This window comes from Xiphias gladius, chromosome 19 (assembly GCF_016859285.1).
Source record: "Xiphias gladius isolate SHS-SW01 ecotype Sanya breed wild chromosome 19, ASM1685928v1, whole genome shotgun sequence".
NCBI lineage: Eukaryota > Metazoa > Chordata > Actinopteri > Istiophoriformes > Xiphiidae > Xiphias > Xiphias gladius.
In genome coordinates, this window is record NC_053418.1 from 12,004,365 (window position 1) to 12,023,951 (window position 19,587).

General features: G+C 41.9%; 2 protein-coding genes across 2 annotated transcripts; one reads left to right on the forward strand and one right to left on the reverse strand.

The window, feature by feature from the left end:
• The first annotated feature begins 1,432 nt into the window (after positions 1–1,432).
• Positions 1,433–4,856, forward strand: smim15 (small integral membrane protein 15). Its single transcript, XM_040155155.1, has 2 exons — positions 1,433–1,542; positions 3,606–4,856. The coding sequence occupies exon 2, from the start codon at positions 3,637–3,639 to the stop codon at positions 3,859–3,861; it is 225 nt and encodes a 74-aa protein (XP_040011089.1). The 5' UTR covers positions 1,433–1,542; positions 3,606–3,636; the 3' UTR covers positions 3,862–4,856.
• Positions 4,857–4,954: 98 nt separating this feature from the next.
• Positions 4,955–19,493, reverse strand: ndufaf2 (NADH:ubiquinone oxidoreductase complex assembly factor 2). The gene is made up of 4 exons (XM_040155154.1): positions 19,379–19,493; positions 9,182–9,271; positions 8,110–8,150; positions 4,955–6,141 (listed from the first exon to the last, which is right to left on the reverse strand). Exons 1-4 carry the CDS (start codon positions 19,491–19,493, stop codon positions 5,893–5,895), a joined length of 495 nt encoding a protein of 164 aa, XP_040011088.1. The 3' UTR covers positions 4,955–5,892.
• Between the last annotated feature and the right edge of the window lie 94 nt (positions 19,494–19,587).

The window sequence follows — 19,587 nt, forward strand, 5'->3', positions numbered from 1 at the left end:
CATCATACATCAACATTGATCCACTCACACGCAACTCAGACGCAATGTTTGATTTCACTTCACTGGAATTAACACTTTTGATCTTCATTTTAAATAAATTAGAACAATCTCAAAGTCTTTGATTTCATAATAATTCAGTGTATGAACAACTCTTACAGAGTTTTTTCAACTCACCTTATGCAATCTGTCCATGTTCCTAAAATACTATTTCATGAATTAAAGAGAAACAACAAAAACAATAACAATAAAAACAGTGTTGTTGCCTTTCTATATTTATTACATTTCTGTGTAAATTTATTACTACTGCTTTCACCCACTCTTCTCCATGTCTATGTATTGTGCGGTTTGCTACATTTACTGGAGGTTCTTAAAAACCTCTGCTCTCTTCCTGTTTGTTAGGATATTAATGTGAACAATGCTTCCTATGAACACTAAATTGCGTTAGAAAATATTTGTATTACTACTGTAAAATTAAATTGTAGGGTAATATAGGGTATTATATTATGGTCAAGGTATAATATTATGCATTAAATACTACTTTACTAAGTTTTTGCATTTACGGGCCATTTGGCTCATTAAACCTCAAAGATTGTGTGAGCATATAAGTAACAGAGGGCCTAGTGACTTAAAACCAAAGCCAAGCATATTAGCAAAGCTAGATCAACAGCTGGGCAAAGTGGACAACTGCCTGGACTCTGTAACAAAATCTAGTTTTAAAGCCTCAACTGTTGTACTTCAGATTGAGGTACTTTGTTGTAAAGTTGTTGTTTATCACATTGTTGCCATTTTTCTTCTTGTGTGTCAAGTAATTAGGCTAGCACACAGAAAACCTCAGGCAAGGTATTATTATTCCATCTTAGAAGTACTGTAAGTCTGCAACCAAAAATTTTCATTATCAAATCCATCTGTCAATTATTTTCGATAATAATCAATCAATTCTTCTGGTGAATAGTGTCATAAACAGCACAGTTTCAGTGTCATAAAATAGTGAAAAATACCAGTCATTATTGTTTTTACTAAAAAAACCCAAATAGAAAAACAATTAATTGAAACTGAAATGTTGCCAATTAATTTTCTGTTGGTCAAGTAACTGATTAATCATCTAATTATTTCAGCTGTAGGGTACGGGTTGGTTTCACTAAGCCTGGAGGAATAATGAAACCGGAATGTACAGTGGGGCTCAGTAGGGGCCAGACGGTAAATTTTGTGCCCTGGGGCCACCTAGGAGGTTAATCCCGTGATGCATAGGCAACCATAATCAGTGAAAAGGTAATAGTCGTTCCACCTCACCAAAGGAGAGAAGTTGTGTGCCTTAATATTAATTTCATTGCTTTTTTGTGCAGCAGGAGCCTATCCTGCATGTTCACGGTTTATCGAGGCCTTTTTTTTTAGGCTAAAGGACTACATTTCCCATCCTTTAAGGAACGCCTCACAGCCAATCACCAGGGAGCAAGTATTGACGACCACACCAGTTTCACTTCCCGTTGCAGGGAGGAGCTGCAACTTATCTTCGTGGATATAAACACGAATCACGGCACTTTGGTAAATTTATTTTGTATCTGGTTCGTTTTTACAAACGCTAACCGATATGAAAATATAGATTCGCTGTTATGCCACGTTGACATGTATTTGTGTGTGCAATGCTTAGCCGAGAGTCAGTGCTCTTGCTCCTTACAGTTAGGCCGTTATGGATGGGCGGCGGGTTAGCTAGCGATGCTAACGTCAGTAGAAATGTAAATCTTTCATCGAAATCTCAGAAATTCAGATCTAGTCCTAGTGGCAGACAAGGTGAATGTGTTATCTTAACTTTTTTAGTAGGGGGCTGTAGCCAAAGTAGTACGGTTTGTAACGGTTTTGCCTGTGAACACGCTTAACATATGCTAGCTGTGACTCGACCTGATGCCAGTAAGCCAGTAGTCATTGGCAGGTTTATCAGTCGGAGCGCTTAACAAGCAGCAATATCTTGCATAATAACATATGACAAAAACATATTAATGACTCAGTTTGTCATAATAGTGGATAAAATCGACATTACCGACACACGTTGAAAAATGTAGTTAATGTAGGCTTTCTCTGTTAACGGGACTAAGTAAAACGTTAGTTATTTGCGTGCCCTCCTTCGTCATTTTTCTGTGACAACAGTCACTGGACTTGTTACCATATAGATATTTATTGTGTATTATCTATCCTTGTAGTATTGTTCGTTTTGACAGTACTGTGACAAATTGAATAAAGCAGTTTCTAAGTCAAGTGCTTTTCCAAAAAGAGTTCAGAAATACTTGAGAGGACCAAATCCAAATGACTTCAAATGGCTCTAGTTTAAATCCAGTCTCAAACTCCAGAGACTTAAAGTCAAAACAGCCAGACTTTCCGTACTCGCTTCCTTACACTCTGGGAAGTTTTGTTACTCATCAAAGATTAATCCTCCGATATTACATAGGAAGTCCAGGTGCCTATGACTCACCAGCACTGGATATCCTATGGTGTGGCAGACTGAGAAACTACTAATATTTTTGCTTATGTTAACTCTTTATTCGAGCTGCAACCAATGATCATTTTCATTGTCGAACAATTTCCTAGTTATTTTTTTCAATTAATTTATTAATTGTTTTGACTACAGAAAGACAGTAGATAATAAAAAACCCTGACGTGGTTTCAGTTTCAGTTTACTATCATATGTGACAGAGAAGCATTAAATCCTCATATGTGAGAAGCTAGGAACAGCTAATATTAGATATTTTTCCTTAAAAAGTAACAAATGATTGTTATTGTTTGACATTAAGTTTCTGTTGTGCGACTAATCACTCAACTGATTGTTGCAGTGTGAGTCCTTATTTTCATGTATCTCAATGTGATGAGCATGAATCGAGCAACTCTAACAATGGTTTTACTCAAAACAGGAAATCCTTGAGAATATCAATTTGGATTAGACATCTGATGATATATACCCTGTGATTATATCAATTTATCAACTTGCAGAGGTGTTGCCATACTTTTTATTCAATATTGCTATATTGTATTAATAATATTACTAAAAATGGTATTCCTTTAATATTTGTATGTTTTGTGGGCAGTGTTGCAAAGCAATGAGCAGGATTGCGTAATATAAATGCTGTTGTATTCTTGCATCAGTGTGAGAAAGTACCTTAACTTGTCAGCTATTTCATTTGCTGATTAGCTAGAAAGGTTGTGTATATCTTATTTAGGGCAACGACTAATGATTATTATTATTTATTATTATTTTTTTCGTGAAACCACCAGTCCAAAACCCAAAGGTAATCAGTTTACAATGATGAAAAATAGAAGAGCAGCCAAGTTTCATATTTATACACACATTTTCTGTTGAATGTTTCTTGTCGACTCTAGTTGTTTTGTTTATAATCGGTTTATCTATTGGTTTTTCCAGAAAATGTATTATATCAAGGTATATATTACTGACAATGCCATTATGAAATGGCGTACACTGTGAAAGTAGATTTTATCCATAACACTCACTTGCCCCCTCCTAATATCATTATTGGTAGAAGGTTATTAATGTTCATTTTTTTCTACATATCACACAGCTCTGGATATTCACTCCTTTCTCTCCTGGTGCCCTTTCTCAGGTCTGATTAATCCTCGTCGTTGCTGACCAGGATGATTGACGTTCGGGCGTGGGCAGAGTATGTTGTGGAGTGGGCTGCCAAGGACCCCTATGGTTTCCTCACCACTGTCATACTGGCTCTCACACCTCTTTTCATTGCCAGTGCACTGCTGTCCTGGAAACTAGCCAAGATGATTGAGGCACGTGACCGGGAACAGAAGAAAAAGCAGAAACGTCAGGAAAACATAGCCAAGGCAAAGAGGACCAAGAAAGACTGAGCCTGTGAGGGTACGATGAGGGCATAAAAAAGGAGGAGCAACCACAACGCTCATAGCCCTCCTTATTCTAAATAATGACAGTGCCCTTCCTTGTCCCAGCCCTACCGTCAGCATGGAGCCACCACGCCTCATGCCCGGGGTAGGAGGAGGGACACTGGCCCCACAGGACTAACAGTGCTGAAACGGACAGTACTGCCCGGAGGAGGCTCGTCTCAGTGGGACTTTGGTCAGCAAGTGCACAGTGGTCATTTGTATGATGTTTTTATACAGAGATCTGCTGATGATATTGTGCAGCTGTTGCAACACCTTGCATTCCATTGTTAGCATCCCTGTTCTGCTGAATTGACGATGTAATGAGCATACTGGACCTTTTTCTCCAAGTTACTTGCAAAATATCCAAATTATGACTTTCTAATCAATAAAGTTTTCATGGTTGATAAGAAACTGTAATTTCCTCTTTGAATTTAACAGGATCATAAGTGCTTTTAATTCAGTGCACATAAAAAGTATTCACCCTCTTATGTTTCATTATATTGTAACACTGAACCAGAGTGCATGTAATTAGGCTTTTATGTACTGATTGACAGAAATGACTTTTAAAGTCAGAGACTAAACAAACTTGTCATTTGTGAAAATAAAAAATAAAAACTACAGCATGGAGACAGTGGAAAATCCAAACAATGCAGAGGAAGGATGGAAAAAAATTGCCAAGTCACTGAATATTGATCATAGGAAGGCCAGTCATAAAAACAGAAAAAATCTGTAACGGCTGTAAGAGACCAACTTGCTGCCAAAGGTGCCTGTTTTTAATATTGACTTGGAAGGGAGTAAACTGGGATTATTTTGGTTTTACTGTTATGCAAACAATTATTGTGTGTTTTATACGCTTTATGTTCTTAACTTAGATCTATTTGTATTCATTTTCTGTTTATTAGTTTAAAAAATGAATTGCGTTCACTGGGACTCAGTGTTGAAAAATAAAATATTCAAAAGTCTGGTGGCATGGATAGTTTTTATAGGTACTGTAATTCTAAGTACTTGTGAGCATGTAAAGAAGTAGTTAAACACAGAAGAGTGGACAAATGCAAATTTCATCATATTAGTCTTCCCTTTTCTTTCTCATGACGTTTTATTCATCCCTGCGTGTAGTGTGCTGTGATCTCTTGAGAGCATTTAAAAAAAAAAAAAATCACATACCACCTTCATGATGAACAGAAACATTAACACAATATTTAATGTAACTACAGTCTCATTCCACCAAGGGCAGGGCTGAACGGATTTCAATTCTGGGTTCAATTTAAAGTTAACAGATCTTCTCTACTTAACACTTCCCAAAGCGTGTACTTTTCCACATGCTTTCACAACATCTGATACTTCTTTACACTGTCATAAACCTCCCTTTCCTGATGGATAATCACTACATCATTTCCTTGGACATTACTGATTTCTTGAGAACTGTAATTCTGAAAAAAATATAGGTTTATCTCAGTACAGAGTTAATACTGATTGATTAGAATTACAATTAATTAAAAATGATTTCTTACGGTATCCCTCAAGCATATTTGCAGTCGGTGAACTCAATAATTAATGAAGTACAACCCTTTCAGTTTTTCTTTACTTTACTAACAAACCTTTCATCTACATTAAATTACTGTCATCACTTACAGTTGGCTCAAATATGAGTGATGAATATCGTCTTGTGTATATTCAGTATACACTGAGGGACTACAAAAGTAGAAACCCCTTTGTAATGTAATTCAGACCAATAACATTGCCTTGAAATAAATACTTCCTCTTTGAAATGTATAATGCTGAATTATTTGAGAGTGACTCAGAGATGAGTTGATTAAACTCTGGTAATTTCTGGAGATCATAGTTTGTTGTGTTGCTTACTTGGATTGGATTATATGAAAAGGTGTTTCTAATTAGATCTCAAAGTCTCAACTAAAAGTGAATAGCAATTTCCCAGAGGTAGTATTTATTGCAGGTCTTTTCTATTGGATTGTATTACATTGCACTGCCATGTCAGTCTCAGTGGTCCTTCTTGGAAGTGGGCATCCAGGAGCCAGGCTGGAATGTGTTTGCAGTGCTGGTGGGGTCCTCAGTGAACTCCGGCTTGCCGAAGCTGGTGGCGGCTGCATGGCCCTTGGCCACAGTCCTTGCAGGAGTCGCCACCAGACCTTCCTCATACTCCTTAGCCTGTAGGGCCAGATCTTTCTCCTCCACCTCCTTGGCCTTCATCTTGATCTGCTCCCTGTAAGACTCATTCTTCAGCAGCTCCTATAAAATACACAGGTGTACATACATGCATATTCGTGGTTTCTGCAGTGCTCACCAAATTAATTTTAAGACTCTGTAAGACCTATTAAATATCACATACGATCATGGTCAAAGAATAATTGAAAACCAAGAGGAAGGATATGGCCTAGAATTAGCACTTCTACTATTCATTGCACATATATAAAAAAATGAAAAGATGTTATATTACTTAATCATATAATCAAAATTAATTTTTGAAAATAGTTAATTTTTTTGTACTTTTCACTGGCTGTATTACTATTTGTAGATATTTGCACTATGTTGACTTCAAAGTTTTCGATCTGTGTGACACCTATTTAGCCTGTTTTTCATTGGCTTCAGGAAATTTGCAAGTTACAGCTTGTAATGGTTTGTTGCTTGCCATGTTTCCCGTACAGAATATTACTCTTAGTTTATTGGCTCAATACACATTTGTTATTTTGCGTTTCAAACTTTTCTGAACTAATTTCTGACATCATCCCATGAATTTAGCAGAAGTTTGTTTTCACATTATTGTTTTTAAAGAAAATCCCTGACATGAACTGGGAGAAGTTCTGAATTCTGGGTGAGTTGGCAGGCAATGATCCCTACTGGACATCATCTGCCAGGGTCTGCGTTGCTTGAAATGTTGCGGTGGCAGGTTCCTGAAGATTTGAGAAAATGGAGTGAATGCAAGACTACTTATCGGAACTTCCAAACTGGAACCTGCAAAACTGCACCAGTGATATTTTCCCCTCCTTAATGATCTACCTCTGCTTTGTCTTTGAACAAAGCACAAAAGTCAGCCACTCACAAGTCAAAAGTAGAAGAGACATGAAGTTGCACTCAGCAGCTTCCAGGAACAAATGTGTGTATGTTTCGAGTATAAAGTAGGGCATTTACTAGAAAAAGAACAAGTGTGTTCAGTTAACCTATCCAATAAACCCTGGTTAAAAATGTAATGCTTGGAACGGATTGGTAAACTAACATGACAGGAGGCATCCGTAATATAAACAACAATTCCAACTCATGGAACCAATTATAACCTGAACACAATCCACCAGTGGAATAGTTACCCACTTGAGCCTCAGCTAGTGTCCAGTGATGTTAGCCTCTCCCTCACACGGGAAGCCAAAAAGGAAGGGAGGACTGGGCATAATGCTGTTGTGTGTTGGCAGAACTGAAGGACTGGAAAAGAGAGGGGGAGAGCCGTGGCCAAATAGCCCCGCTTTGGGGAGGGAGACAAACATACTGAGCTGCTTTTCCAGCCTGTTAATGACAGGATTTAATCCAATCAATTTATGTCGGCTTGGACCGGGAAGAGAGGGAGCGTGACAAGGGGTAGGGTAATGTGCTGGGAGTGAAGCCTTGGCCACATCAACACTGTCCAGCTGTCGATGGCAGCTATTGGGCAGACGCAAGGCAGAAAATTGGAAGAGAATGTTCTGGCAATAGAGGCAGGGGATGGCATTGGCCACTGGCAGGGACAGAGGACAGAGAAATAGAAAGAGTGCCTGGGTATGGGCCTTCCAAGGGATTTCCTATAGACCCACATTTCGCTGGCCAAATAATTTCCAGCATTCTCACATTTAAAGAGCAATAAACCCAGTGAGAGGTACACGAGGGGAAAAACTGCACTCCTTCACCATTCCCATCTTGGAGACTGCCAGAAATAAAACACAAAAAGCCGAGATGCAGGCTTCTGCTGGAAAAAAAAAGAAAGTAAACTAGGACATGGTGTCAGTAAGCCCCTTGTTCGGAGGCTGTCTTTGCTCTCAGTCTCGCCATCAATGCACTTCAGCTGCTGTTTATTTTAACACCTGTCCCCCAAAGTTCCTGGATTCAGTTCGAAACTGTGAGATAAAAACAAATCAAAAGCTTTCTTTTCCATCTTTGCTTCTTTCCCTCCCTTGTAACCAGTCCCCCAGAGTCCAACCATCAGCACAGCAGGGAGGCTGGGGGGAGACGTACCTCAACGGAGGGGGGCTCCTTCCGTCTGCCTCGGATCCAAGCTGGAGGAGGAGGAGAGAGTAGAAAAGAAAAAAAAAAAAAAAAGAAGAGTGAGAACACCCACACAAACATACACTGCACAAACAAAACCTGCAGTCATATTTAAGGGCTGCAGCTGTAGCGTCACGGAGTTTCAGGACACTACAGTAGCTCAGTGCAACTACTGAGTAACCAAGCGAGTTGAGGGAGTGTATCCAGGGTTTGTTTTGTTTCATTTCACTTAGCGAACTATAGGGAATACACTCAGACTGGTAAAGAATCCAAGCTCTACATATGATAAACTCAAAACACTAATACCGCTTTAGTCTACGCAGAGCAGGCCCACTGAGTGTCGTTTCTCAGAAAAGAAAGTCTGGATCTGCTTTGCTCTTTGAATTTAAAAGTACACACTCTGTCATTCTCCATCAATACCTCTGTCCTTCCTTCTCCCCGTAAGTAGAACTGTGTCTGTCTGTCATCTCTTTTTTTTTTTTTTCTTTTTAAGGAGCTCTATTTTGGCTGAGCTGGCTGCACAGCAGAGCAGGTTAAAGGGAGCCAGAGAGAGAGAGAGAGAGAGAGAGAGATTTCTAACTCTTCCTCCAGCTAGCACAGGGATTCTGGGCCTCTTTTATCCCTTTCTTATTTGCATCCTGATGAAAATGCATGAGGGATGGGGCGAAGCAGGATGAGGGGTTTAAGGTGGATAAAGCCAGTCTGAGACAGAGGGAACAGTTTGTATCCAGTTGTAAGAAATTTGAAACACTATTTTATGGTACGGTTGTATAACACCAGCAGAAGGCGTCTTTGATAAACTCATGAATATGCTTTTCCCAACCCCCATCTCGTATGAATAAAAAAAAAAAAAAACTAAAAAAAAAAAGAAAAATCAATGGATTAGCCTAGGCCCCAATAGATGCAGTCATGAATTTGTTATTCCATTTTATTTGTGCAGCACTTTGTGTACTCTGCTGGGTAGCTCTTTTGTTAACATTATCATGTACCCATGTTACTGATAGCTAAAGTATGTAACAGTTATGTAGCAGTCCAGACTTACCGTCCCACTCCATCGGTATGCTGCCTTCTATATATTCATATTCTGTAGGATTGGCTGCTACTACCATCCGCTTGGCACGAACGAGTCTTCCTGGGAAACCAAAAAAAAAAAAAAAAAAAAAGAGAAAAAGACAGCGAGGGAGCAAGAGTGAGACAGAGATGCTCAACAATGATGCATACAAAACGCAAAGGAATACAAACAAACACAAAGAGGTGCAGACACAATGCTCCCTGTCTCCTGCTCGCTCAGACACACAGATACAGACAGACGCACAGACACACAGATACACAGAGGGATGACAGCACTGTGACAGGTCATGGATGATTACCTCGTGGCCCTCGGGCCCTTCTCCTCAGATCTCGCTGAGTGGCTCCAAATCTGGGCTAAGCCTTTATGCAAATGAGCCTCCCTTTAACCAACCACAGCCCCCCTCACCGACAACCTCTTCCAATCACAGCATTCTGGCTAACAATGCCCTCCAAAATCAACATCAAGCCTAGCAGGAGACAAAAGAGGTCAGATATCACAGACAACAGGAGAGGTACGAGCTGCGTGGAATATTAAGTGCTCCCTCCCCTATCTGTATACAGCACGACGCTCGCTAGCAGCAAGGCCACTGCCAATTATTTTGGTAGAATCTGCTGATTAGACAAGTTTGGCATGGCACACAATGACATGAAGACAGAGGTAGCGGGGGGGCACCGGAGAGCGATATAGACAGATTAAGAGAGAGCAAGAGAATTAAAAAAGGAGCCAGTTGTGTAGTGTCTTTGTGTGGTGCTACAGTGCTTCATACAGTGTTCACTAATGACAAGTGCTGTGTTTTTCCTAGTTTCTACCCGCAGGTAGCCGGATGTCCGTCCATCGCCTCCATCCCTCTGAGAAATGATGAGGCAAGGAAGGAGGAGGTAGAAGGAGGGAGAGACAAGGGGGGGGGGGGTTGATGATGCATGGCAAACGTGGCTAGGAGGAGAGAAATGGATGGGTAAGGAAAACAACACGCTCCAAAACACCGACAATCTGTCAGGATTCCATCACCGTTTCTCCGCAGCTGACTGGACATGGACAAATGGAGGCAACCACCTCCGTGCACACCACAGACTGATGGCCTTAATGTTTACTTCAGCCATAACAGATAGCTATGGCACAGGGACGGATAAATGATGGCACTCAAAAGAGGGTAAGTATGTATACGGGAGGCTGTGTTGTTGCTTTGCTTGTGCCTTCTTGACTTCAGTTTATTTGTTTGGTTTTAAACTAATTCCAGTGAAGAGAAATATACATTTTGTAATTATGCCTTATGAGGACGATTCCTTTCCATACTTTATCCAGCCTATATAGTAATCAGGTCAGTTAATTAGGCTAGTATTGCTTTGGTTCTGCTTTGGTTCCCACTAGATTGTCACTATAGGGCCTCACAGGCTCCAGCTCTGCAGCTTTAGTATTCCGATATCCAGGTCTGACAAAAACACTGCATTCCATCACCTTATCTAAAGGCTGGCCCGGCAATCTGTAAAGTACATTTCTATGATCCTCGCATTTGTTTAGAAGTATGCCTTAAAATGTCCTCTGAGAAACAGTTTCCTAGAAAACCCCGGCAATAGCAGAACGAAAACTGCCAGCAAACAAAAGGCTATGTTCTCTAGGCAATACTAACAAATACATTAAACAGGTATGCTAATTATAAACAGATCGTATCCATATTTGCATTGGGTGTGGGTGGCAGCAGACTGAAATGGTACAATTATGATACAGTCCCCACAAGCAATGTGCTTAGCTACAGCTAATGCCTATCTAATAAGCATAAAGAGAGGCACCCACTTTCTCCTCTGTCTCTATCTCTCTCCACTAGGTTGCATCTCCCCCTCTACTCTGTCACACTCCAACATGGCTCTCCTCTTGTCTTGTTGCTGTTACAGCATGACTAAACCCCTTCCACCGCAGCTTTTATCCTTGGATTTGAATAACAAATACAGTATGTACATATATTTATGAAACACGGCTGATCCTCCCACCACATACACATCGGGAGGAGGCTTGTCAGTCTGACTGGGGTGAATCTCGCTCTTCTGGTAATCTCTGATCTGGGACAACTGCGGAAAAATAAATAAATAAAAAAAATACCAGGCCAAGGCTATACGGTTTTTACAACAGAAGTACAAAGGAAACACACCAGTTCTTTAAAATGTAATTACCTCACAGTGGCCGATATAAGAATGAGTAAAAGCAAGTGTGCGTGATTAACAATACAGAAACAACCCTACTTGTGGAAGTTGGGTTTATTAAAGAACACAATTATTTTATATAGGCCTAATCTTCACTTAAGGTAGGATAACAGAAATGGCTGGCCTGGCACATTGTTTGCGTAGTGATTTCTCACCTCAAGGGAGTACCTGCAACTAACATTTACTGTCATTGCCAATTAATCTAGAGATTTTTTTTTCCTAAATCTTTTTATTCTTTCAAATCAAAACAACCTACCTGAACACAAACACAAAAACAAAGAAAGACCTCTAAAATCTACAGATTCTTTTTTGTAATTCACTGAACAATTAGGTTCCTAAAATGACAAAAATAATGAGTCCATCAGAAGTTAGCCGATATATATATATATATAAAACAGAGAAAAGCAATGAGCCCTTCACATTGAGCACATCCAAAAGCTAACTAGTTTAACTAGTAAATGTTACAGCTTTTAAAATCACAAAACAAAACACAATCCAGACACAAAAACGACATGAACAAAGGCAAAAAAACAAAATAAAAAAAAAACACACAACAGACATTTAACATTTATACTGTATATTCTTTTATTCTTTGACTGATTAACCATTTAGTCCCTAAAATGACAAAAATAATGAAACAATACAAATGAAAATTCCATCACAAGTTACCTGAGTCCGAGGCGATATCTTAAAAACGTATCTCATTTTTGTATTACATATTAATGTAGCTTGAAATCACAAATGTGTGTCAACATACAACAAAGTTGCCTTCTTTGTCCGTCTACACATTTAATAATCCACAAGTATTCAATTTCAAATTATATGAAATGGAGGAATGCATTAAAGTCATCACATCAAGATAAGTGGTATTTTTACTTGAAAAAAAATAAAATCAATCACGATCAGCTAATTATCAGTATAGTCACTACTTAATTTTTTCTATTTAATTATCTAGTCTTGCTGTTAGCTTAATATAGTCCGTACCTGACACAGACAGTCATCAAACTGGGTATAAACTATCTTTCTGCTTCACAGTTCAGACCTGCGCCCTCCTTCCCCCCTCAGAGAGAGAGAGAGAGAGAGAGAGAGAGAGAGAGAGAGAGAGAGAGAGAGAGAGAGAGAGAGAGAGAGAGAGAGAGAGAGAGAGAGAGAGAGGTTTGAAGGGAGTTACAAGCTCTTGATCTCAGCGGGCCCCCCTTGTGACAGGTCTGCCTTCTCATCACTCACTAGGGAAAACCTACTTACCAGTCAAACACACACACACACACACACACACACACACACACACACACACACACACACACACACACACAACTAGCTAGAGAGCAGGCAGATTAACCTGAGGGACAGGAGCGAGGACGCTGCCTCTTACCGTGAAGGACAAACGCAGCTCTGCGTTGGAGAGGGGGAGGGGCTAGCGGCAGAAGGAATGAAATCCCACTACATAAATATTCATGAGCCATCTCACCTGTCTGAGCACGACTCATCTGTGAGCCTGGCCGTGGAACCGGGGGGGGAGGAGACAGGAAGGCAGGATGGGTGAGGGGTTGCCGTGGCAGCTAGATCGGGAGCCAATCAAACTGCAGGTACGCCTATCCTTTCCCTTCGTTAGAATAAAACGTGATGCACTCCGAGGGCTGCTCTTTGAACTCTGAACATACCCCGCTAAACTCTATCGCCTGCTTCAACACACACACGCCCGCACACACAAAAAAAAAAAAAAATCGCCAACTTCACACATCAGCTCCCAGGTGAGTACAGCTGGGGGCGACCCGAGAGTGTTTCACCTCCACAATGTCAGCGTCTTGTGCTGCATGTCTCTCTCACTCTGTGCTTTTCTGCTGCACTCTGGCTTTGATTACAGACGCCGATGTCGGGGGAAGACAGTTCAATTGGCACCATCCAGGTAAAGAGAGCCCAAAAAACTCAGACAAGCCAAAACAGAATGAGCTCCAACCGGTGGACCTACATCTCATACTCCTCACCTTCAACACCAACGTTTATCCTGAGAAACACCACATGCACTTGTCTGTGAACAGATCGCAATGCAGACAAAAGCTTCCACTTGCAACAGCACGGCATTCAACTCCAGCTCTCCCTCTCAATAGACATTAGAAAGAGCTGCTTTCTTAGTCTTTGTGATTGTGTGAGGTAAAGCGGCGAGTTTTCGGCCTGACGCTGTGGTTGAAAAAAAAAAAAAGCCGTCCTGAAGCAGCACACCCATCAGTCTGGATTGAGCCTAGTTTATTCCTCTCCAGCACACGGCTCAGCTGGAGAGGGATGGGGGACCAGTACATGCATGGTAATGGACAGCTTTATGAAGATGGAGCGATCCGATAAGCATCAGTGATACAAGGGCAACCAGGTACCAATACTGACACCCTCGCCCTCTCTCTCTCCCCCTCCAATCCCCTTTCCCTGGAAGAAAAAATGGAGGGGATGTGTGAGGTCTGTAACCATGGTTACCCATTAGCCCTGAGCCTAGTGATGAGGTTTAGAGGGAAAAGGCCAGCCATTATTTTGCATCAGTTCTGGTGAGAGGAGGAGCTTAGGGGTGAAGTAGGCCTGCTGCTGCTGCGGCTGCTGCTGCTGCGGCTGCTGTTGCTGGTTTTTCTGTTCAGCCCTCATTCTGTTTGTCCCTGTTGCTGTCGATTCCGCCGAGGCATGAGCAGCTCACAGCAGAACCGAGGAGGATAATTCATATAGAAGTAATAACATGCTGAAAAGAATACTCTGATTTCCCCTGTGTGTTTCACTTTTAACTAAACGCAAGTGTACTCGAGGGTGGAAGGGATACTTTAGACCCCTCTGCTTAAGACCACCTATCCTCTCGAAGTCTCTTCCCTGCCTGATGGGTTAGAGAAAAGGACCGTGGAAGGCCAGGGAGTCAGCGTCCTTTGTGAGGCTGTGGAGCCGTGTGAACCCACCTCAACCGCGGCCCCCCCTTCCTCCCTGACTCCTCTGAGGCCCATGCATGTGATGTCCATACACCAAGCTGTCCACCCCTTTCTATTCACCTCCATCACTCTCATCCAACCCCCTTCCTTCTCCTTCCATGGCACCTTCAGTTCCCCCACTCTCTCTCTCTCCATTAACCTACCTCCACCTTGTATCTCTCCCCTTCTATCTGTCTGCCTGTTCCGCCCACTCATTTTACCCTCTTTCTGTCAGAAACCCTCCTCTCACTTTCACTCTCTCCATTCTTCCCCCACTCTATAATTTCATCCCATATGTCAGCATCCCCCTTGTTCTTTGTCACTCACTTTCTATACCCCACCTTCTTCTCCACCCTCTGTGAGTCTCCCTCGGCCTTATCTTTCCTCCCTTATTCCTAAGCCTTATTTCTCTCTGCCTGTCTGCTTTATTAAAATATTCCGAATTGAATAAGCAGCTGCAGGCTCCAGGAGATGTCTGCTTGTGTGTCGGTCTGTCTGTCAGTCTTCCTGGCTGAGTTTCTGACAGACAAGGAGCCCTGAGGTGTCAAAATATCTCGCTGGCCATCTGACCAAAGAGAGACATGAATGCATTGGACAGTGAATCACACCTATATCAAATGGAAGAATTCATTTGATTCATTTGTTTTCTTCCCTCTGTTGGCGTCATCGACTGTCCATCATTGCTCGCCAAACAGCGAATCAATTTGCGGGAGGTAGAAACAATAACATTCATATAAAATTTGTAGGGTGTGAGACAGATGGACAGATGAATATAGGTCTACTCTAGATAGGCAGCATTTAATAGGCCTTCTAAATGCTTAAACCACTGATATTGGATCTTGGCCCATTTGAAATGTTCTGTCATTGGAAATAAATTTGCCCGTTTCTCCTTTTCAGTATCTATCTTCGCAAATGCCTTTTTAATGAAGTAGTTAAGCCACTCCATGATGTTCTACAACACACACATACAAATGCACACTTGGCAACCAGTATACGGCAAGATGAGCTAAACACACTTGGTCTTCCCTATAATGATTAAACAACCTTCATTTAAACCCTGTGCATTGCAAAGCTGCAGATCAATTAACATGATTTACTGTAGCGGCTCTGGACATAGCCGTTCCATGGTAAACACTGACTTGGTGTCCTACTGTAGGATAGACCTTCCTTCATCACACCCTGGGGATGACTTGTGGCAGAATAAACATCCATTTGGACCCTCGTCTCTCTCTCCGCTGTGACTCTTTCCATGGAAATATGCGGCTTGAATCAACGCTCTGATGACACACAGCCATCTGTTGTTGTGTTAAGTGTGTTAGGGCATGAAGTGGAGAGAAAACACACAATTGCAGATTTTTTTTTTTCTTTTTTTAAATACAAAGCAGATACAAATGCACACACACACACGCACACACACACACACACACACACACACACACACACAGAGATTGTGTAGTTGTTGTGCCATTCAAACACATGTATACAATCACAGATGCACACACTAATGCAACAGTACACACACACACACACCTCCTTCCTCAGTCCCTAGAGTCAACCATCCTGAAATAGCAGAACTGAGGCCTTTTCAGTTTTTCACTTCATAGAACAGAGCTGGGGAATCAAATAAATAATAGACAAAGAGAGAGGGACAGTGATAGGATGACAAGTCAATGCGTCTTTTCTCTGGAACAGCATGGTGCACCTCTGAAGAACCTCTGAATCCCTTCCATTCTCCACACAGTGGAGAGGACCAATAGATTAAAACTGCATGGCACACACTGTTAAAATGAATAGTGCTAAAAATACATCCTTTTCACTGAGACATAAAAGGAAACTGCCTTTCCCCTGTCCAGTATTGAGCAGCCATTGATTCCAAGACAAAGGCTACACCTCCTCAAAGAGGTAAGAAAAATAGCAATCATACAGGCAATTATTTTCAAATGTGCCTGCAGTCGCCGATAATGTCAGCGTGCCTCTCTTCCTAAATAAAGGGAGGGAAGGCAGGCGTCAAAGCTGTAGGCCCTCTGCTGAAGACGAATGGGCCCATCCGCAGAATGCTTTGCTTTCATCTGGGCAGCATGACATGGCACCCCATGCAGTGTGAAGCAGAGCTGGGCCTGGGGGACAGAAGCACAGAGAGAGAGAAAAGAATATAGATTCTCTATTCAGCTCTATGGAGCCAACACCAAGGCAAAGACCTTCTAAAGACCAGTGGCCAGAGTGCCAGTGGCTTTCTCTCTTAGCCCTGCCATAGACAACAATCACTGGGGCTTCATGGCCTATAGCATAGTTCTCTCCGTGGGGCACCAGCACACAGTAGGGCTCTATAGCTGGGCCTTTTCTAAAAACAGAGACAGAGATTCTCTCTCTCTCTCAAGGCGTGTACTTCAGACCCACGCCTTTTCATTTTGATGTGCAGCAGCATATAAGGAGAGGGGGATACTAAGCTCTCTGCTGGGTCTAGGCCTCCGCACTGCTAAACTACTCCAGTGTTTCGAATAGAAATCTTTACTGGACTGGCTTCAAAGGAGGAAAATCGTGAGGCAGCAATGAAGAGGAGGGGCAAGGGAAGGAAGTATTAACTGAAGGCAAATAAAGAGGTCAACCTAAGAAGAGACTGTTGAAACCTGATAGAAAGCAACCACACTAAACAAAAAGTTGCTTCCCTTTATTTTTCTCTCTTAGCAACCATTAACGTCCTCATATCAGGCCTTCCACACGCAGAATTGCTTACGCCCTAGTTTTCTAAAGTTAACAGACTGAGAAAGGTAGAACATGGGAGCAGCAAAGCATAGATAAAGGTAGAGAGGGACAGACTGAGCACTAGGGATGGTCGAATGAATAGAAGTAGGCAGGGTTGAGAGAGAGAGAGAGAGAGAGAGAGAGAGAAAGAGGAGAGAGACTCTTCACCTACTTCAACCACTACTCATGTGCTGCAGTGAAAAGCCCTGCGGTCCATGCCTTGAGGCCCTTAGCCCACGCTTGGCCTATCAGTTTAAGATCAAAAAGAGCTCGCTTTAGCAAGACATATGGACTGAATAATGCATCGGCTTTATTTCCACAAGGCTGGACAGGGTGGCATAAAAAAAAAAAGAGACCAATGTGTGTACCATATATTTATATTTGTTTATTATTAAGGTATACAGTATGTGACTCTGTGTATGTGCCTGTTTGGCGTTTATGAGCGTGTTTGTTTGGAACCAGTTTTTCTACAGGCCAATTAGCCTCTCCCCAGTGTCAGTCATTGTGATTGGACAGTAAATACGGTAGCCTGTAACGTGCTGGAAAATGGGCTTCTGTGATGTCTCATTTGAATAGTCTGACAGCCAGGGGTGGAGGAGCAGCCTTGTAATGAATTATAAATACGAGGTGGGCACAAGTTTCTCTGCAAACTGCTGAGAAAAGGTGAAGCACAAAGTCAGGTTCAGTCAGAAAGAAACCAGGCTTGCAACCTGCCAGAGATTGGTCCCTCTCCAGCGAAACAAAAACAAAAATCAAACAAAGCTTGGTTTCATCCTCTGAGAAACATACCACTAAATGTATGCACTTTATAACATCTATTCAGCCTATGCAAGGCAAGGATAAACTTTATCAAGCTTGTATAATGTGGCACCAAGAGAAGTAGACAAATACAAGAATGTGTAGGTAGGATAAGATTATTTCTAGATTACGGCTGTGTAGTCTAGTTCCCAGATTACACACATACAGTATGTGAAAAGGGAGTTAACTCTGCTCAGGCACCATAGTTCTGTCAAATATCATGAGACATAACCCTTTGTTACCAATACGCCAATAGTCCATGGCTTGTTAACCAGCAGTGTCATGTCTGGAGCAGGCAAAGTCTGTGCTCTTTGACCTATGACCCCTGACCTGTGGCCTGTAGTCAGGGAAGGACCCCTGCTGCTGATGATTTAAGGTAGTAAAGGGAGGGGAAAGTGCGATTTCTAGCCTGGATTCTGCTACTGAATTAAACCCGGAAAGAGAGGACTTAATGAATCACCATGTTTTTCCCCATAGTTCATGTGCAGCTAAGGGTATGACGCATAATCACTGGAAATTTCCACATCGTGTTTTTGTTGTCATTTGGTAAAAGCAACAGAGAGAGTCATATAAATATCTCTGTACCTCGGCCGGAATACCAGCAAACCCTCTTTTCTTTGCTGGGGTGAGTCATAACCATGGCCAAGAGCTCACAATCTTCCTGTGCTAGACACACTTCTTTAATTCACTCTATGAGGAAAGCAGGGCAACTGGAGAAGGACTCACTGTAAGCCCGGGCATCGAATCTGCAAGGCCGACGAGCATGTCCTTGGCCCTCTAGCAGTCGGAGACGGAGTGAAGAACAGCACTGACACCCCACCATGGATTAGCCTGATGACACAGCTCTACTGCTTGGCTTGAGCATTACATACTGTAGCATTGCAATGTCTCAGTAGGGATATATGACCTCCTTCTAAATCCTCACCACAGACGAATAATAATTTCATCTGCAACAGTGGTGGACTCTTTTCTCTTTGAAGGCCAGGGACAGCGGTGCTGTCGTGACGGCACCACATTCAGCCTCCCAAAATCAGTTAAAAAAAAAAAATCTTAGTTGCAGTGAGAGGCCTTAATACAGACTGAGAAATCTCATCAAAAACTCTGAAATGACAATGCTCATATTGAGACTGTCGCGCCATCTAGTGGCAAACCTTTAATACTACAAGAGAGAAAAGGGTAGGGATAAAGTCATCAAAAACAACACATTTTAGAAAGAGAGCGGTGGCATATTGATGCAAAATACAGAGTAAATGGCTGTTATATCAAGGGTTTTGTACTATAATTCAGTAACAGACGCTATATAAAAGCTAACGGTGCAGGAGCAGTTAGGTTTATGGCAGTGATTACAGCCACAGTCTGCAGAAATATTGGGAGTGTCGGGACACAACAAGGCAAAAAGAAGTTCAATAACTGCTTTGTGAAGGTATCTTCATTAGTCTACAGGTGTTACGACCGTAATCGACCTACCAATTTTAGCACAACAAGGCTTCACCTACCCGTCCATGTCTTCTGTTCTGGGATAAAGTAATATTTATTCCCCAAATGATCTGTCCCGACGTGGTCGCGTACTATCCCAAACGTCCGCCGTAGAACTCCGGCGAACCTGCTCATGTTCACAGGATGACCCGGAGGTTTGGGGGGAATATTTTGTGTCCCCGGCTGTCTGCCCTCTCACTAAGGTGTTTATGCAAGTGTTCGTGGGTTG